The sequence below is a fragment of the Diadema setosum genome, chromosome 1 (assembly GCF_964275005.1).
Source record: "Diadema setosum chromosome 1, eeDiaSeto1, whole genome shotgun sequence".
NCBI classification, from domain to species: Eukaryota; Metazoa; Echinodermata; class Echinoidea; order Diadematoida; family Diadematidae; genus Diadema; species Diadema setosum.
The window spans coordinates 799424-813760 of NC_092685.1; the positions used below are offsets into that span (position 1 = coordinate 799424).

At 36.9% G+C, this 14337-nt stretch overlaps 1 protein-coding gene across 2 annotated transcripts in view; it reads left to right on the forward strand.

The window, feature by feature from the left end:
* LOC140232999 (serine/threonine-protein phosphatase 2A 56 kDa regulatory subunit delta isoform-like) overlaps positions 1–13417 on the forward strand; it is an 81244-nt gene extending 67827 nt beyond the window's left edge. Inside the window, exons 14-17 of one of the 2 annotated variants that reach the window (XM_072313110.1) lie at positions 1304–1405; positions 2728–2800; positions 4939–5043; positions 7593–13417. In XM_072313110.1, the coding sequence (XP_072169211.1) occupies positions 1304–1405; positions 2728–2800; positions 4939–5043; positions 7593–7736 (424 nt within the window). In that variant the 3' untranslated portion in view covers positions 7737–13417. The remainder of the gene's footprint in view (positions 1–1303; positions 1406–2727; positions 2801–4938; positions 5044–7592) is intronic. The other variant, XM_072313117.1, reaches the window with a different exon arrangement.
* The last annotated feature ends 920 nt before the right edge of the window (positions 13418–14337 follow it).

Here is a 14337-nt window from a genome sequence, read left to right on the forward strand (position 1 = left end):
CTCAGCACTAACAGCAGTGCAATGGGTCTCTAGTTAGCCGGGGCCAGCGGGGCAGGTGTAAGGAGCAATAGGGTTACAGTAGCTTCTTGCTGGCGGCCTGAAGCTGTACAGTCTTGATGTTGGGGTATGTTTGACTGTTTATTATTATTACATGATGAAACTGTCACTATGCGAAACTTCAGTTCAATGCAGGTTTATCATAAAGAAAATGACTGCTGTGATAGTTAATTCTGTTTCAATAAGGAAAGTGCAGAAAGTTGTAGACTAGCATATGATGATCAACTGGAATGCATGGACACTCAAACGTCGATATTTTCAATAAAAATTTTTATCCTTAGATTATCTTATCATTATGGCATTATCATAGGACAAGATTAATATAGATTTGAAAGAAAAAAGCACAATTCAATTTATATTTTCAGCTTGACAAGATACAAAAACGCTTTGTCTACTTTCAGGCCAACATCACTTACAAAATCAGAAATTACCACGGTACACAAAATGTGTGAAATCTAGGTTGTAATTGCCACAGACTTTTGTTCATAAAATGAAAAGTACTGATGCTATTGATGAAAAAATCATACCATCTGAAAGCTGAATAAATTCTCTACAACATCTATGAGACCTTTTTGTGATGCAAGCTCATGTTGTGTGGAAAAATGAGGTGGTAACATGTGGAAATAAGTCTGCATTGATAATTATGTGACATAAGAGGGCGTCCTACTTAAAACTGAAGTGCGCCCTCACTCAGATTATTATGGAAAATGAACGTTTAGACCATAAGCTTTCAAATGATGTATAACATGACACATTAATATCAATAATGATAATCAGAAATGGCCATCAACAATCTTGTGTCTGTGCACTGCAAAATGTCTGAGCAGTCTGACTACGGCGTATGTGACAGATATAGGGTTAACAATACTTAACATTGACTATACTGAATCAAATTTTTACATTGGTTGTTTCTGTCCCTAACTCACATTTTAGAACTATTTTGAAGCACCAAAACTGCATTTTTGTTTCATCTGCATATGGCAAATAATGCCTTTAATAATTTGAAATATTAGTTGCAGACACCTAGCACAAAGAGTGAGCAAGAATATACAGTAGAAACACAAAGAGTTTACTTTGCATAAGCTGTAAATCTATCCTTCCTGTTCTGTTACTTGCCTTTATTGCACTAGAGACCTCTCGCTTGCCCTTTGGTTTCCTCTCTACAAGTATAAAATGGACTGGAAAACCAGGAAGGACTCTATAAACAAATGTGGTTTAAAAGTGAATGCAACTTTTGTCGTTTCAGAACCATCAATGGCCTGATCTACAATGCTCTCAAATTGTTCATGGAAATCAACCAGAAGCGTTTTGATGATTGCATGCAGAAGTACAAGGATGAAAGAGAGCAGTAAGTTGAATGAAGTATTATCACTCTCACTCACACCTAGCATACGAAATGAATGCAGTTATTGCATTCACAACACTGAACATCGCAGCCATACGCATGTAACTAGAACAGTATCACACGCAGTCCATTTGCAATCTTTCAAGAATTTCTGTGAATTACGACATGTGTTTCTATTTCAGCTTTGATGAAAAAAAAGAAGATGAAGAAAGGAATGGAATCTGTGTAGAAAGAGGGTAAAAGAATAAACATGGACAAACTGTTTTTATTGGATATCGTAGTTTCCCATGAAACACAGACTGTAGAGCTCATTACTTGAGGTTGTTAGGCAGTTTATAAAGCAATCTCATCCAAGTTAAGTGAAAGAGCACTGTCATATGAACAAAAATAATTAAGCAATGCCTTGTTAGCTTTTATTTTTCTTTATGTCATGTATCTCTTAGTTTTGTATCACATATTTCAGTGGTAATTGAGGAGTTCTGGTCATTTTGTTCTTGTTTTCATACAATATCCAGAACAGGTTCAGAGGTACACAATACTATAGTTGAACCCTCACAGAACAGTTTGTGGATTTGTCCAAATGTTTGACTTCATCAGGCTTCGTGCCATTTATGTATGGTGTGAAAAATTAGAGATGAGAGGAATTTCTTGTGTTTGTGGTGCAAATGATTCTCAGACTACATGGGATACTGTATACGCTGTTATTTTTGCGTACAGATATTTTCGCGAATGAGGAGGTCACGGACATTTTCGCAAGATGTTGTTTTCGCCAATTGACACGGAGGCATACATAAGTGCACTGCTACATTCGCATATGGTGACATTTTCGTGTGTTGTTAAATTCGCGGTCCAACTGTGATTCGTGAAATTCGCGAAAATCAAACCCTCACGAAAATAACAGTTTATACAGTACTAGTAGTTTGGACAGCTAAAATAGAGCCTACATTTTAGCTACTTGATTTTTATATTGCTGATTTGGAGACATCAGTAATATCAATATGTGTCTAAAAGTACTAATGTTGTATTACTTTATTTATTCTGACAGATATTTTAATATCAAGGGCTTTGTGTGTGATACAGTATAAAAACACATTTTTTTTTTTAAACATGTTATTTTGTACTCTGAAACAATCTTTTCTGTAACAAGGCTAGGCATAAAGACCCAGGGAAGTGTCACAATAATCTTTCATCTCGACAGTATTCAAAGTCTGTGTGACACATTTCTATGTTCTTCGTTCATTTTACTCCATGTATTTTTATCTATCTGTCATCCAATCATTCTGTATGTGTGAATGTGCATCTTGTTTTCTGCTCACACCTTACAGGGAAAAACAGAAGCTGAAGAAAATGGATGACATGTGGGATCAGCTTGAGAGTGCAGCCAAGAAAAACCCTCTGGTAAGACCTCTTCCATTCAGCTCATCCTCCTTCTCTGGCCTCTACACACAGGATATAATTTATGCTGGTCTGACTTGGCAGCACAATCTGCCCTTACTGCGGTATCCCACATGTTAAAGTGTATGGTGAATACAAACCAAGGATCAATTTATGTATGACATTACTGCGATGTCCTGCTGCAATATCTATCATGCATTCATCATACGCACACATGTGTGGGACACCGCAGTCAGATAGGTGAACAGAAAAAATATGAAAATATTGATAAATGATATGTTTGCCCCCCCCCCCCCCACCCCACCCCATAGTTCTAGAGATGTGGATTTTTTTTTTTTTATAGAAACTGTCCAAATATTTCTCCTAAAGTGTGCACCAAATTGCTCAATTTCAAATCTGAAAATGCAAAATCTTCCTTGCATCATCTACAGTAGGTCCCCTTCCATACACATAGTACACTTTGGTGATTGACAAATTTTAAAAGTGTGCATCAGATCTGTCTCTTCAGTTCCAATAAATTCAAAAGTTACTTTATCCTTTTTTTAATTTACTCTTCCCCTGCTCGATTTCTTTTTCTGTAGATTTAGACTCTCCACACTTTTGGGACTGACTATTTTCCAAGTATTCTACAAAAGTGTGCATCAGATCATTCCATTTCAGTTTTCAAAATATAAAAGATCTGTCATGTGGAAGTGGACTACCCCTTCCACACCCCTTCCATCAACTTCCATACACTTAGTACACTGTGATGTCGCATGCCATGCAGAACAAGAGCTGAGATACAGTGTTATCATTTTTCACATATCTGTAAATGTTTATTTTTCTTACGTTTTTGATAGGAAAAAAAATCTAACAATTTTACCCCAAGTGTGCACCATATCAATGAATTTCAGGTCTGAAAATGCAAAATCTGCCTCGTGTAGAGGGGGGCTATCGCCCTCCCACACCCTCCCTCCCACACCCTCCCCCTGCTCCACAGATCGTCCACTTCCAGGTCTTGCCCCCAATCATGAAAACAGATTGACGCCCCCTGCACTCAAAGCATTCACAGCCACCCTGTTGAGCCCTGGTATAGTTGCTTAAGCACACATAGGAAAGTGCATGTTAAACACCCTAAGACAGACAATACCTGGCTAAATGTTATTTCTAGAGATTTTTTTACTCAGCTGGATTCTTCTTACATTTGTAAGATTTATAATATGGGTCAACATCTTAATTCAGCCTTAGTCTTAAACCAGTTGAGAGTGTCTTGTAATGAGTTGGTGATAATGAATAATGACACTATGACAGCCATACAAATATTCATATTTATATTTTCCAGGAGAGTAATTTACATTTGTAAATATGTTCAAAATAAAGGCAATCTTTTCCACAGCTTAGTGAGAATGACAGGGATAAGTGCTTTGGTATTATTAAACATTTACTGTATAAGGTTCTATTCAACATGGAGTTTTAGAAGGTATATATTCATTGGAAGTGTGGTTCAGTAGCTTTAGTTAAACCCTGATGTAGCTTTAGCCACACTTGGTTGTTTGTACTTTAGAATAGCAAGGATATGTGTTACTGGTCACAGCTATAGACACAGTGTGTGCACATCTCTTCTCAGCATGCAAATTGTGTATGATGTGGTTTGTACGTCTCTATGTTGGATGCTGGATGTATACAGACAACATTATTCAAGGGATTAGAGAAGGTAATTCTCCGCCACTCATTTTGACATTTAAATCAGTATTGTATGAATGTATCAAAACAGTAAAAAAAGGAGTAAGTTGTGGATGGGAACAAGAGGAGCCAAAATTCTTGTAAGGATTATCTCTCATTTCTACTCAGACATACAGGGGGACATCATTAAATACACATAACCATAAATACCCACATAAAAAAAAAGAAAAGAAAGAAAAGCCATATAGTCAATAACCCAAGTACTATCTGTAGTACATATGGCCTACAAAATGTACATTGATAGTTATGACCATGAAATTTCCAACATCTGTCAGTGTCTATCGTTAATTTACAGAAATTTTGGAATCCTCTCTGAAGAAGAATATTTCGTATTCTACTCTTCAGTTCGCATTAATAAAACTTTGGGGGGAAAAAAGAAAAGAATAATGTTTTAAAAGGGCTGCGCTCTTGTTTACTAGTTCACCCAGGTGAGTGTACAGGGCAGCAAAAGTTCAGCTGGAAGTAACAGCCCTGAGTTGGAGATGGATACTGAGGCGGAGCTCAAAGACCACATCAAAAATGAGGTCAGTGCATTTCTTGGCACACTCCTCTATTACAAACTTATTTTTTGGGGTGTGAGAAGTCTTTGCAGTGCACTCAGCTTCTTCAGCTATTCATTACAGACATACGCTCTTATTTGATTGGAATCAAAAGAGACTTGAATTGGACTGCTTTATCTAGAACTTTCCCTGGTCCTTTGTCTTTGTGAACAGAGCCCACAGTCTGTTCTTGCAAGAATAACTCAGATTCATTCCGAAGTCCAGTAGTAGGACATGCTGTTTGTGTAAGGAATAGAAACCAATTTTGGGAGCCTTTCCAAATAAGGGTTATAGGCTCTTCTCAGTACACATTATGCCAATTAGTGAGCTTTTCTGTGAAAGGGCTTTCTAAATAGTTTCACCGTCAAATAGGAGCTGTACATTCCCATAGGTGGGAATAAATGCTGGTGTGTATATATTCCAGTAGTAGTGCTGTGAACCCTGGCTTGTGCTGGTGTGTTATAAGGCAGGCTGCCTTTCACGGGGTCTTGACCACATATATTAACCCATACTTGTTTTAGTTGGTTGTATTACATTTGGTGTGAAGCATTCATGGTGCTTGTCTCTTCTTTGGTGGCACTAGATTTGTTTTATTCACTTAAGTTTATCACAACTTTTGTTCATTCTAACTCATGCTAACATGGTCTTACAGAATATTCATGTAATCCCGGACAATGGCTTGAAGCACAAGATAATTTGCAAGGATTTGAAAAAGTCGCTTAGCTGACCGTGTAATAAGTTACTGTGACTGACATAAGTTGCACAGAGTGGAAGTGTTTGTCATGCTGTAATGTAAATCTTAATTGTATGAATTTGGACTCCCGTTTTCTTCCATGACTGGCCATGTAGCACATATAAAATCTAAGTTAACATTTATGGTCAGATATGAGCTTTTGTCAATCAATAAGAGCAGAGTCATAAGAGCAAGTTGTCAAATAGTAGCAAGAGATACAACTGAATGCAAGAATTCATTAAATTGGAAAAGATAAGAGCTGTTTTTCATTGATTTTCAATTCTTCAATTGATTTTCTTCCTATCAATGCTTGTGACACTTACTTGTAGCTGTTTATCAGATTCCTTGCTTTCTAATACTCTTTGAATGCATTGCAAGGTTAGTTCTGATCATTCCTGGTAGGGGCTATAGGTGCTCAAGGGGGAGATTTTTCTAAAATAAGGAATGAAATTACTTGAGAACTAAATGACCTGTGTGCTCTTGAGCTCAGTCTTGCCCTAGTGGCTGCTAGATGAACACTATGTGATTAGTGTCTCTCCATCACCATGTTTTTGTGCTATCTGCAGAACCCAATGATGTTCATCATGTGGTATATTGGATTCAGTAGATAGTTGGGAAAAATTTAGTTTAAGATAACATGTAGCTTGTCAGTGAACTGTGCATGAAAGGAATCTTTGTCCTCACTAACCCAGCAGAGTTGCTTGGTAAAAGCAAACACAAACATCAAACACATGTACACACACACACACACACACACACACACACACACACACACACACACACACACTCAACAGAAGCAGCAAGTCAGAATTGTTGCCAATGTCATGTGATGTGGCTGTCAGCACCTTGTCTTCACTTTCCTTTCATTTGAAATACCTAAAAACTTACTTTGCTTTGCAGTGCTTTACAGGTCTATGATGTTTATGTTTGTCACACCTTGTATTCACTGCGATGCTTTCCATACTGTAGTACTGTAAAAGCTGTTATTTTTACGGACAAATAATTTGGGAATAAGAAGGTAAAAGACATGAATTTTCAGTAGACATTGTTTTATGGTTTGACACCGAGGCTATCATAAGTGCAACAACGGCTGCCCGTTCACTCCACAAATATATGTAGTCAATTTGTGTTTAGAATTTGCAGCCAAGCAGTGATTTGCAGAATTGGAAAAGATTGAACCTTCACAAAATAGCAGCTTTGACAGTAAATAATGTTCCTTCATATCATGCCTGCTGTGTTTTTTGCTGTGTTTAGGGTAGGGGCATCATGGGGATTAAATTACTTTTATGGAAGTAAAGTTAGCTAGTGAATGCAATGCTGATGAGTCCACATAACTGAAGTGCTGGTGTCTGCCAAGTTAGTTGATGAATTGCTTTTGCTCTTACATCTTGTGTTCTGTGTGGTTAATCATTAACTCTTCAGAGGCATGTAGACAGTGTATCAAAATTTTCTTGATAAAGTGTTTCCTTCATTTTAATTGCACTGTATGAAAAGCTAATGTGTACATTTTCTTGATTTATGTATGAAATTGTTGAAAGGTATGAAATGATTAATGTTTTTATGCTGGTAGGCCTGCTTAAGCTCCTAATACACCATAAAGATATGGAAAGCTGCTTTGCAAATAAGTCAGTAAAGACTGTGATTAACTTTTGGGTTGCATATTGTCTTGGAAAGGTAATGCCAACTATATCTGTTATTAGCACATAGATAACAAAAACATTGCATTGTGGTAAGATTATCATGTACAAGTGTCCAGGCACTGCATTCATAGCACACGTTTTCTTCTCTTTATGTGAACCAGGCGGCTGAGGGTGTACGGAGGGATCCCAAGCCACTTCTGAGAAGGAAATCAGAGCTTCCACGAGACGCCTTCACAATCAAAGCTATTGGCTCACACAAACGCCATGAGGAATTCCTGGTTTCATCACCTGAGACTAATAGTTGAGCCCTGCTGCACCCCTTCCCTACTATCTGGCACTCTGCCTGCCTGTCTATGCCCTCCACTCTTCTCCCATTTTACTGCAGAGGCTCTCTTAAACTCCCTCTTTCCGTATCAATCATACAGTCATGTTATGCCCTCTTTGTAGCCTCTAGTAGTCTCTGTCCAGTCTTTTTTTTTTGTCTAAGTGTGACAGAATTCCTGACGTTTTCTGCCTCATTAATACTTCTGTTTACCCTGTCTGATATTGAACAGTTTCCATGACAACTGCCAATATGAATTTTGTTATCCTGGCAGCATCATGTTCATCAATTTGCTGTCATGCTCCTTTCTGAATGACCTTTTTCAGTCCTACATTGTTCTCTTAGTTTCAGCAAAAGTGTGTCATTTTTGGAATGAAGTTAGCATCCAAACCACAAGTAAGCCCTGTCCCATCCCTAGCCTGAGATGTATGTTTTCCATAGACAAATATCCATGATCAGTGGTTACCATGTTTTGAATAGCTGTGTTTGTAAATAGATAAGCAAGTGAAAGATGCTATCAGCTGGATGAAGATTGTGATGCTATGCTAGGACATCAATGATGTGTGATATTCAAGTGATCATGATGGTGGACAACTGTTTATCATTGAAATCTACATGTAAAATCATATTTTTGTAGTGCTGAGTTGATGTGGAATTGATGAATTGTCAGTTCTTAAAAAACATACTGTAATGCAGTGTAGTATATGATTGTACCATGAAAATACACACTTCTTGCCCTCTAGTATGCAAGCTAGTGAATCCATACATCCTACAGCCCTTTTTCTTTCTTTCATCATGTTGCCTTGCATGATAAATTCTAGTTCTAGTATATGAAAAGCCAACATCACAAGGATCCCAGACTGATAAGATGGATAAATGTGAATGCAGAATACTTTGAGCACAATTGCCTTCTGACTGTTGTAGTGCTTTATTCATCTACCTGGACTTTGGTGATTCATGTGTGCACATATTTCCCAAAGATATGAATTGTTGCAACTTTGATTCTTTATTCTTGATTAACATGCATCCAGATTACATTATGTAAAGGCCGTGAAGAAATGGCCCCAAGGAGTTATTTTTTGTATTGTAGGATCTATATCTATCTATATGGGTTTCAGATGTGATATTTGATGTACTGGGCTATATTTATGTATGTATGTATGCATTTGTATGTTACACAGAAGAGATACATATAAATGTTTTATGACAGTTGTCTGTTACTCCTTGACAGGTTATTAGTTGTTGAGTAGTACATAGATAACGCAAGATGACATTGCATCATACAACCACTAGTACATGTGTACAGTTGAATGTTTTCCAAAAGAAGGCAGGAAGATTTATCATCTACATGTTTGTGTTTCAAAGTGCCTACTTCCCCAGACCGTCTTGCTTTACTCTCCAAGGCTAGGCTATGGTTTCAATCAGATCTCTGTGTTTAGGGACATACACAAATTGCTCTGTGTCTATTATCTTTATGTAGGAGAGCTTCTTTTTCTTTTTAATTTGTTTTTTGTCTCTTCCAACTTTCCATGCTACCAAGAATATTGTCTCACCTAAAATAGCACATTTAGTTTGCAGGTCTTGGAATCCTGATGGCAACGTTCCAAGCCTACCCACTCACTGCCTTCTGGTAGCTACATACTGGCTGATGTAGGGAGATATGTGTAGGTCAGTAAACTACATTGTTTGCCACTTGTCTCCTTTAGTTTGCCAACAGGAAGGAGTGTTTCTCATGCTGTCATCACTTGTGAACTTTGTTCTTACTACACAGTCTTCTAATTGCCAACACTAGGTGTTTTTAAATCATGTTTACTCATTGATGGTATGGACAATTTTTGTGTGACCTCTTCTGTGTTTATTTTTTTAAGTGTACAGCAGGTTTGAACTGTGGAGAAGTCGTGGAGTGCTTGGACATTTTTGTGCACATTCATCATATTGACTTTTAGATCATGTGTTATTGTGTCATGAAGGAAAATTTTTGTTTTTCCAACCCTTAAGAAAAAGTTAAGATATGAGCATGAAATCACTGGATGTTTATCCTTGTTATTGTCTATGCTCCAATCTCTATTGTGTGTTTTTGAGGCAATGTGTTTTGTGTTATATGTATTTCTTTTATGCTATGCACTATTCAGGGATGTGATAGAGCCAGATAGAGACAAAGCAGGCATTTAATTTTGCTAACTTTTGGGAAGCAAACTGGAAAAAGCTACCTAATTAAGGAAAGAGTTTGAATTAAGGACTTTTGACAGAATGTGTTTAGATTCCACACAGAAGTATGTCTATGCTATGATTATCAAAGAGGGGGAAAGATATATGGTGATTAGCCTTTTTCTTGATTAAGTAGTTAGCACAATGGCTTTAAACAAGAACCTACAGAGGCAACCTGTGTTGTATTGCAGCTTGTCACAATTCTATCATTCAAGACTTCTTTGAGATAAGTAGTACCCTGCTTGACAAGGGAAGATGGGCACTGTCATCTGTGTGTAATGCTTGAATGTACTGAATTGTGTAATTCAGAGAAGTAAAGCATATTTATTACAGTCTCAAATAAGAGCGTGAAAATGGGCAAGTTTATCAGTTATATTAAAGTTTTCTTTATGTGGGCAGTACCACAATCTAACTATGTACAGCTTTAATCAGTTTGACAGTAGATGAGTAGGCAATGTATCAATAGGCAGGGCTCCACATTATCAGTGGCCTAGGGCCACTCAAAAATGGTGCCGGGCCACCAAATTCCAAAAAGGCTATCTTTTGGTGGCCTGATCTAAGATTCCAAATGGATTGATCTAATTCATTTCCATTTATTTTGGGGCACTTCCTTACTTTTTCGGGCCACCAAAATTTCAGATTTTAGTGGCCTGAATGGGTCACCAGAGAAAAAGAATGTCGAGCCCTGCTATAGGTGCATTTTTTTCCTAATGATATGAGTTTGCAGATATGTATAATTCTATTTACAGAATGACCTATGTGGATTGAGAAGGCAGTGAGAATACACCCAAATTTGTCAGAGATATTTTAGTAAACATTTTACTTCCTGAAATGTCCAGTAATCTCTCTGATGTACCTGGAAGTTTTGTTCTTGTAAATCAAAAGACAACTTTCTAAATACTGGTATTCTAGATTCCTACACAAGCTGCTTCTGTTTCTGATATGTAAGTGGCACCACTGTATTGTGCCTATCAGAAATGAACTGTATTTTGGGTGATGTAATCAGAATGACAATGTTTGTTCCACATGGAAAGGCCATTATGTGGGATATCAGTGGAGTTGCCATGACTAAAGCCTGCTCTGCACCATACAAGTTTTCTAGTGTGTCAATCGGCATAATTGGCAGTTGCAGTATCTGTTCCTCTAGCTGAATGTGTTGATGTAAGTTTTGAAATTTAAAAAAATGTATTTAAATGTGCATTTTGTCCAATAGCCGTAAATCAACACCTTATGTGGTTGTTACAATCGTGCTTTAAAATCGTTGAAGGAGATATTTAAATAATCTTAAATCTCACTAGGGAGGAGCAATCTGTAGATAATTAACTTTTGTGTTCTACTTTGGCATGGTCCTGAAAGCTTTATTCTTGCAAAATTTGTAAAGAATGTTTATAGTAGCAATTGTGTCATATAGGAGGTACAATAATATTCAACATTTCTTTATGATGCATTATGCCAGTAATTTATCTAACACATTTTGAATAAACCATGTACCGTTAGTAATAAATGACCATCTAGCCGGTGAATAAATAGAGAAATGACTGTCCAAGAAATTAATAGAAAGAGTGTAATATCTTCTTCCACTTTCTACTCACATCCCTAAAACAACAACAACAAACAAAAGCAATAGCCACTGACATTGTAAAAAGACATTTGGCACTGCATTGCATAGCAAAGATAAGTATTGTAATGCTTATTATCACTCCTGATGTTTGCGAAAGGAGGATGAGGTAATAACTCTATTTCACATTTGTGCTACTTTTCTGGAGAAAACATGGTATCAGTAATATCTTGGTTATCTGGAGTACTGTACGAGGGACATTTTATGAGTGCTGTTACCTTCCTGTAGTCAGTCTTGATTCTAAGGCTTACTCAGTGCGTGTATTATCCCACCTGGCACATTTATTTTTATGCATGGAAATTAATTTTCTGTATGTACAAGCTTGACAATGAATGTTTAATGCTAGCTACTTTTTGTTCCTTCTCTATCATTGCGCATTGCAATCTATGAAGAGAACACGGTAGATTTGCAATGAAAGGGGAGGTTGGACTTGATACTTTGGTGCGTTCTCTCCACTGACAGGGTTGAATAACTCTGTTCAATGGAAAAGACAAATTATATATATGCAAGAAAAGTTAGAAATTATATAGGCAGTATGAAACCTGACACAGATGTATATTATATGAAAGCACTGCTGTGAAGAGAGCACTGTTAATGCCATGGACAAGGGATTAATGATCATTTTTGCCGTAAAGAAAATTATGACTAATTTTAAAAAGATATAAAAATGTGCTCGTGTAATTTTGGATGCAGAGATGACATTTCTTGAGTCTGGACACAGTGTAGAAATGGTAAATATATTTTAATGACCGTACTTATGTGAAACAGGTCGGATTGTTCATTATATATTTCCAGAAAACCACGGGACTGTTGCAAGACATCTGACTATAATCTAAAGTCGTAACATGTTGACGTTCATGTTGCTCTCTATTGTTGAGTCTTGTTATGTCATGGACAGTATGACTTATTTAGTAGGCTAGTCTTATGCTCTGAAGCTGACACATTTTGGGCGTGCATTCAGACACACGAGAGATCCCTACATACATGTATCGGCCTGTAATGGCTATCTTGTTCACTGGAAGACTCTTCCACTGTGTTTCAAGGGGTTACAGCAAAACACTGCGGGCAGGCAAACCCCTTGGTCACCACGAGCATTCATCTTTAGTTGAGATAGATCATCTCTAGCTCACAGTCAGTGGTTGAATTTACTGACTAGTATTTACAATACCAGTAGATCGGTCGTGTCATTGTGTTACTTGTCAAGCCTAGTGTAAGAAAAGCCGTGCACTTTTGCTGAACTTTCCTTTTGCACTTTTGATATTTTCCTGGTAGATTCTTGATTTGCTGACATGCAAGGAGTTTTTTTTTTTTTGCTAGTGAGAAAATAATGTCACAATACATGGCGAAATCATGACTTCTAATCTCTTTAATTGCATTTTCACCAGCAGTATTTTACCATGTCAAGCTGCACCTCCCGGTTGTCAATGCAAGGTATATATGGGAGCATTGCTTTTTTTTTTTCGTTGTCAGTATGCCTAATCTTTGTACAAGCAAATATATTGTTAGTGTAAAGATAAATATTGCATTTCCCATATACTGGGCTGGATTTAAATTTGTATTCAGAATATTATGCATATGAATACATGAGCTTTGATGTGAACACACCGTTTCTGTGGTGGGAAATACTCCTTTGTTTCTCTCACTCTTTCTGAAGCACAGACTAGGTAGGAGAATAAGGCTTCCCCCATGTAAGCACTATTGTATATTGTACTGTATGATATGTAGTAGTGACAATAATGTATAAAAACAACCAAAAAAAAATAATCTAAAGATGACATTGTAAAATGTGGTTGATGATGATATACAGTTGTGCTTTGTGAATGAGAGAAAAAAAAAATGTAAACAAACTTCTTATCGTGGTATTTGTTTGTTTTGTGTGCAGTGTCCATACTGTGATGTGTGCTTGGGGCAAAAGATGATGATTCTGTGACCATTCTTTTGGCAATTATTTCTATGAGCTTTATTAAAGGACATGTTCACCTTCATTAAAGGTAGGGGATACCTTTTACAGACCTCCCAAAATGCAGCAAAACATTAAATATGAACCTCAGGGGGCTTGTTTAGGCCACTGCTGAGAAATTTGAAAGTCAACAGTTATCTACAATTTGAATAATGCACAAAACTCAACTACTCAGTAGTTCTGTGTGTCAGCCACACTTAAACCTTTTTGTTGCAGTCTTCTGTATTTTTTTTTAATCTATAAACACAAATCTAAAAGTATAAGAGCTGATGTAATAACATATAGAGTGTGTGGCAAGAATGTATATAGAAATGTTTGTAAGTTTTGATGAACTTTCTTCACAAAATATACATGATGGACACACATGCAGTGCATGGGTCTGCAAAGGTAGCCTAGTAATGTACTGGAATTTACGGTGAGCCCCGAAAAAAATTCAATTCAAAATCTAACGGTCAATAAAAATGTACTAAATGTTACCTTCCACTTTCAATACTTTATGGGAGTTTCTAAAATGATACTCTCTTCAACATACCACTGTATTTATACAACTCTTCATTTAAGGCATGCAAATGGGATTCCCTGTCTTTAACATAAGGATTAAGAGAATGCAGCAATATTAGTAGAATACATCAGTGAAAGTTTGAGGAAAATTGGACAATCGATGCAAAAACTATGAATTTTTAAAACTTTTGTGTTGGAACTGCTGGATGAGGAGACTACTAAGGCTCGTGATGTCATAGGAGTACAACGGTATAAAGAAAATTCAACATAAAATTATTTTCACTTTTTTCGCATAAT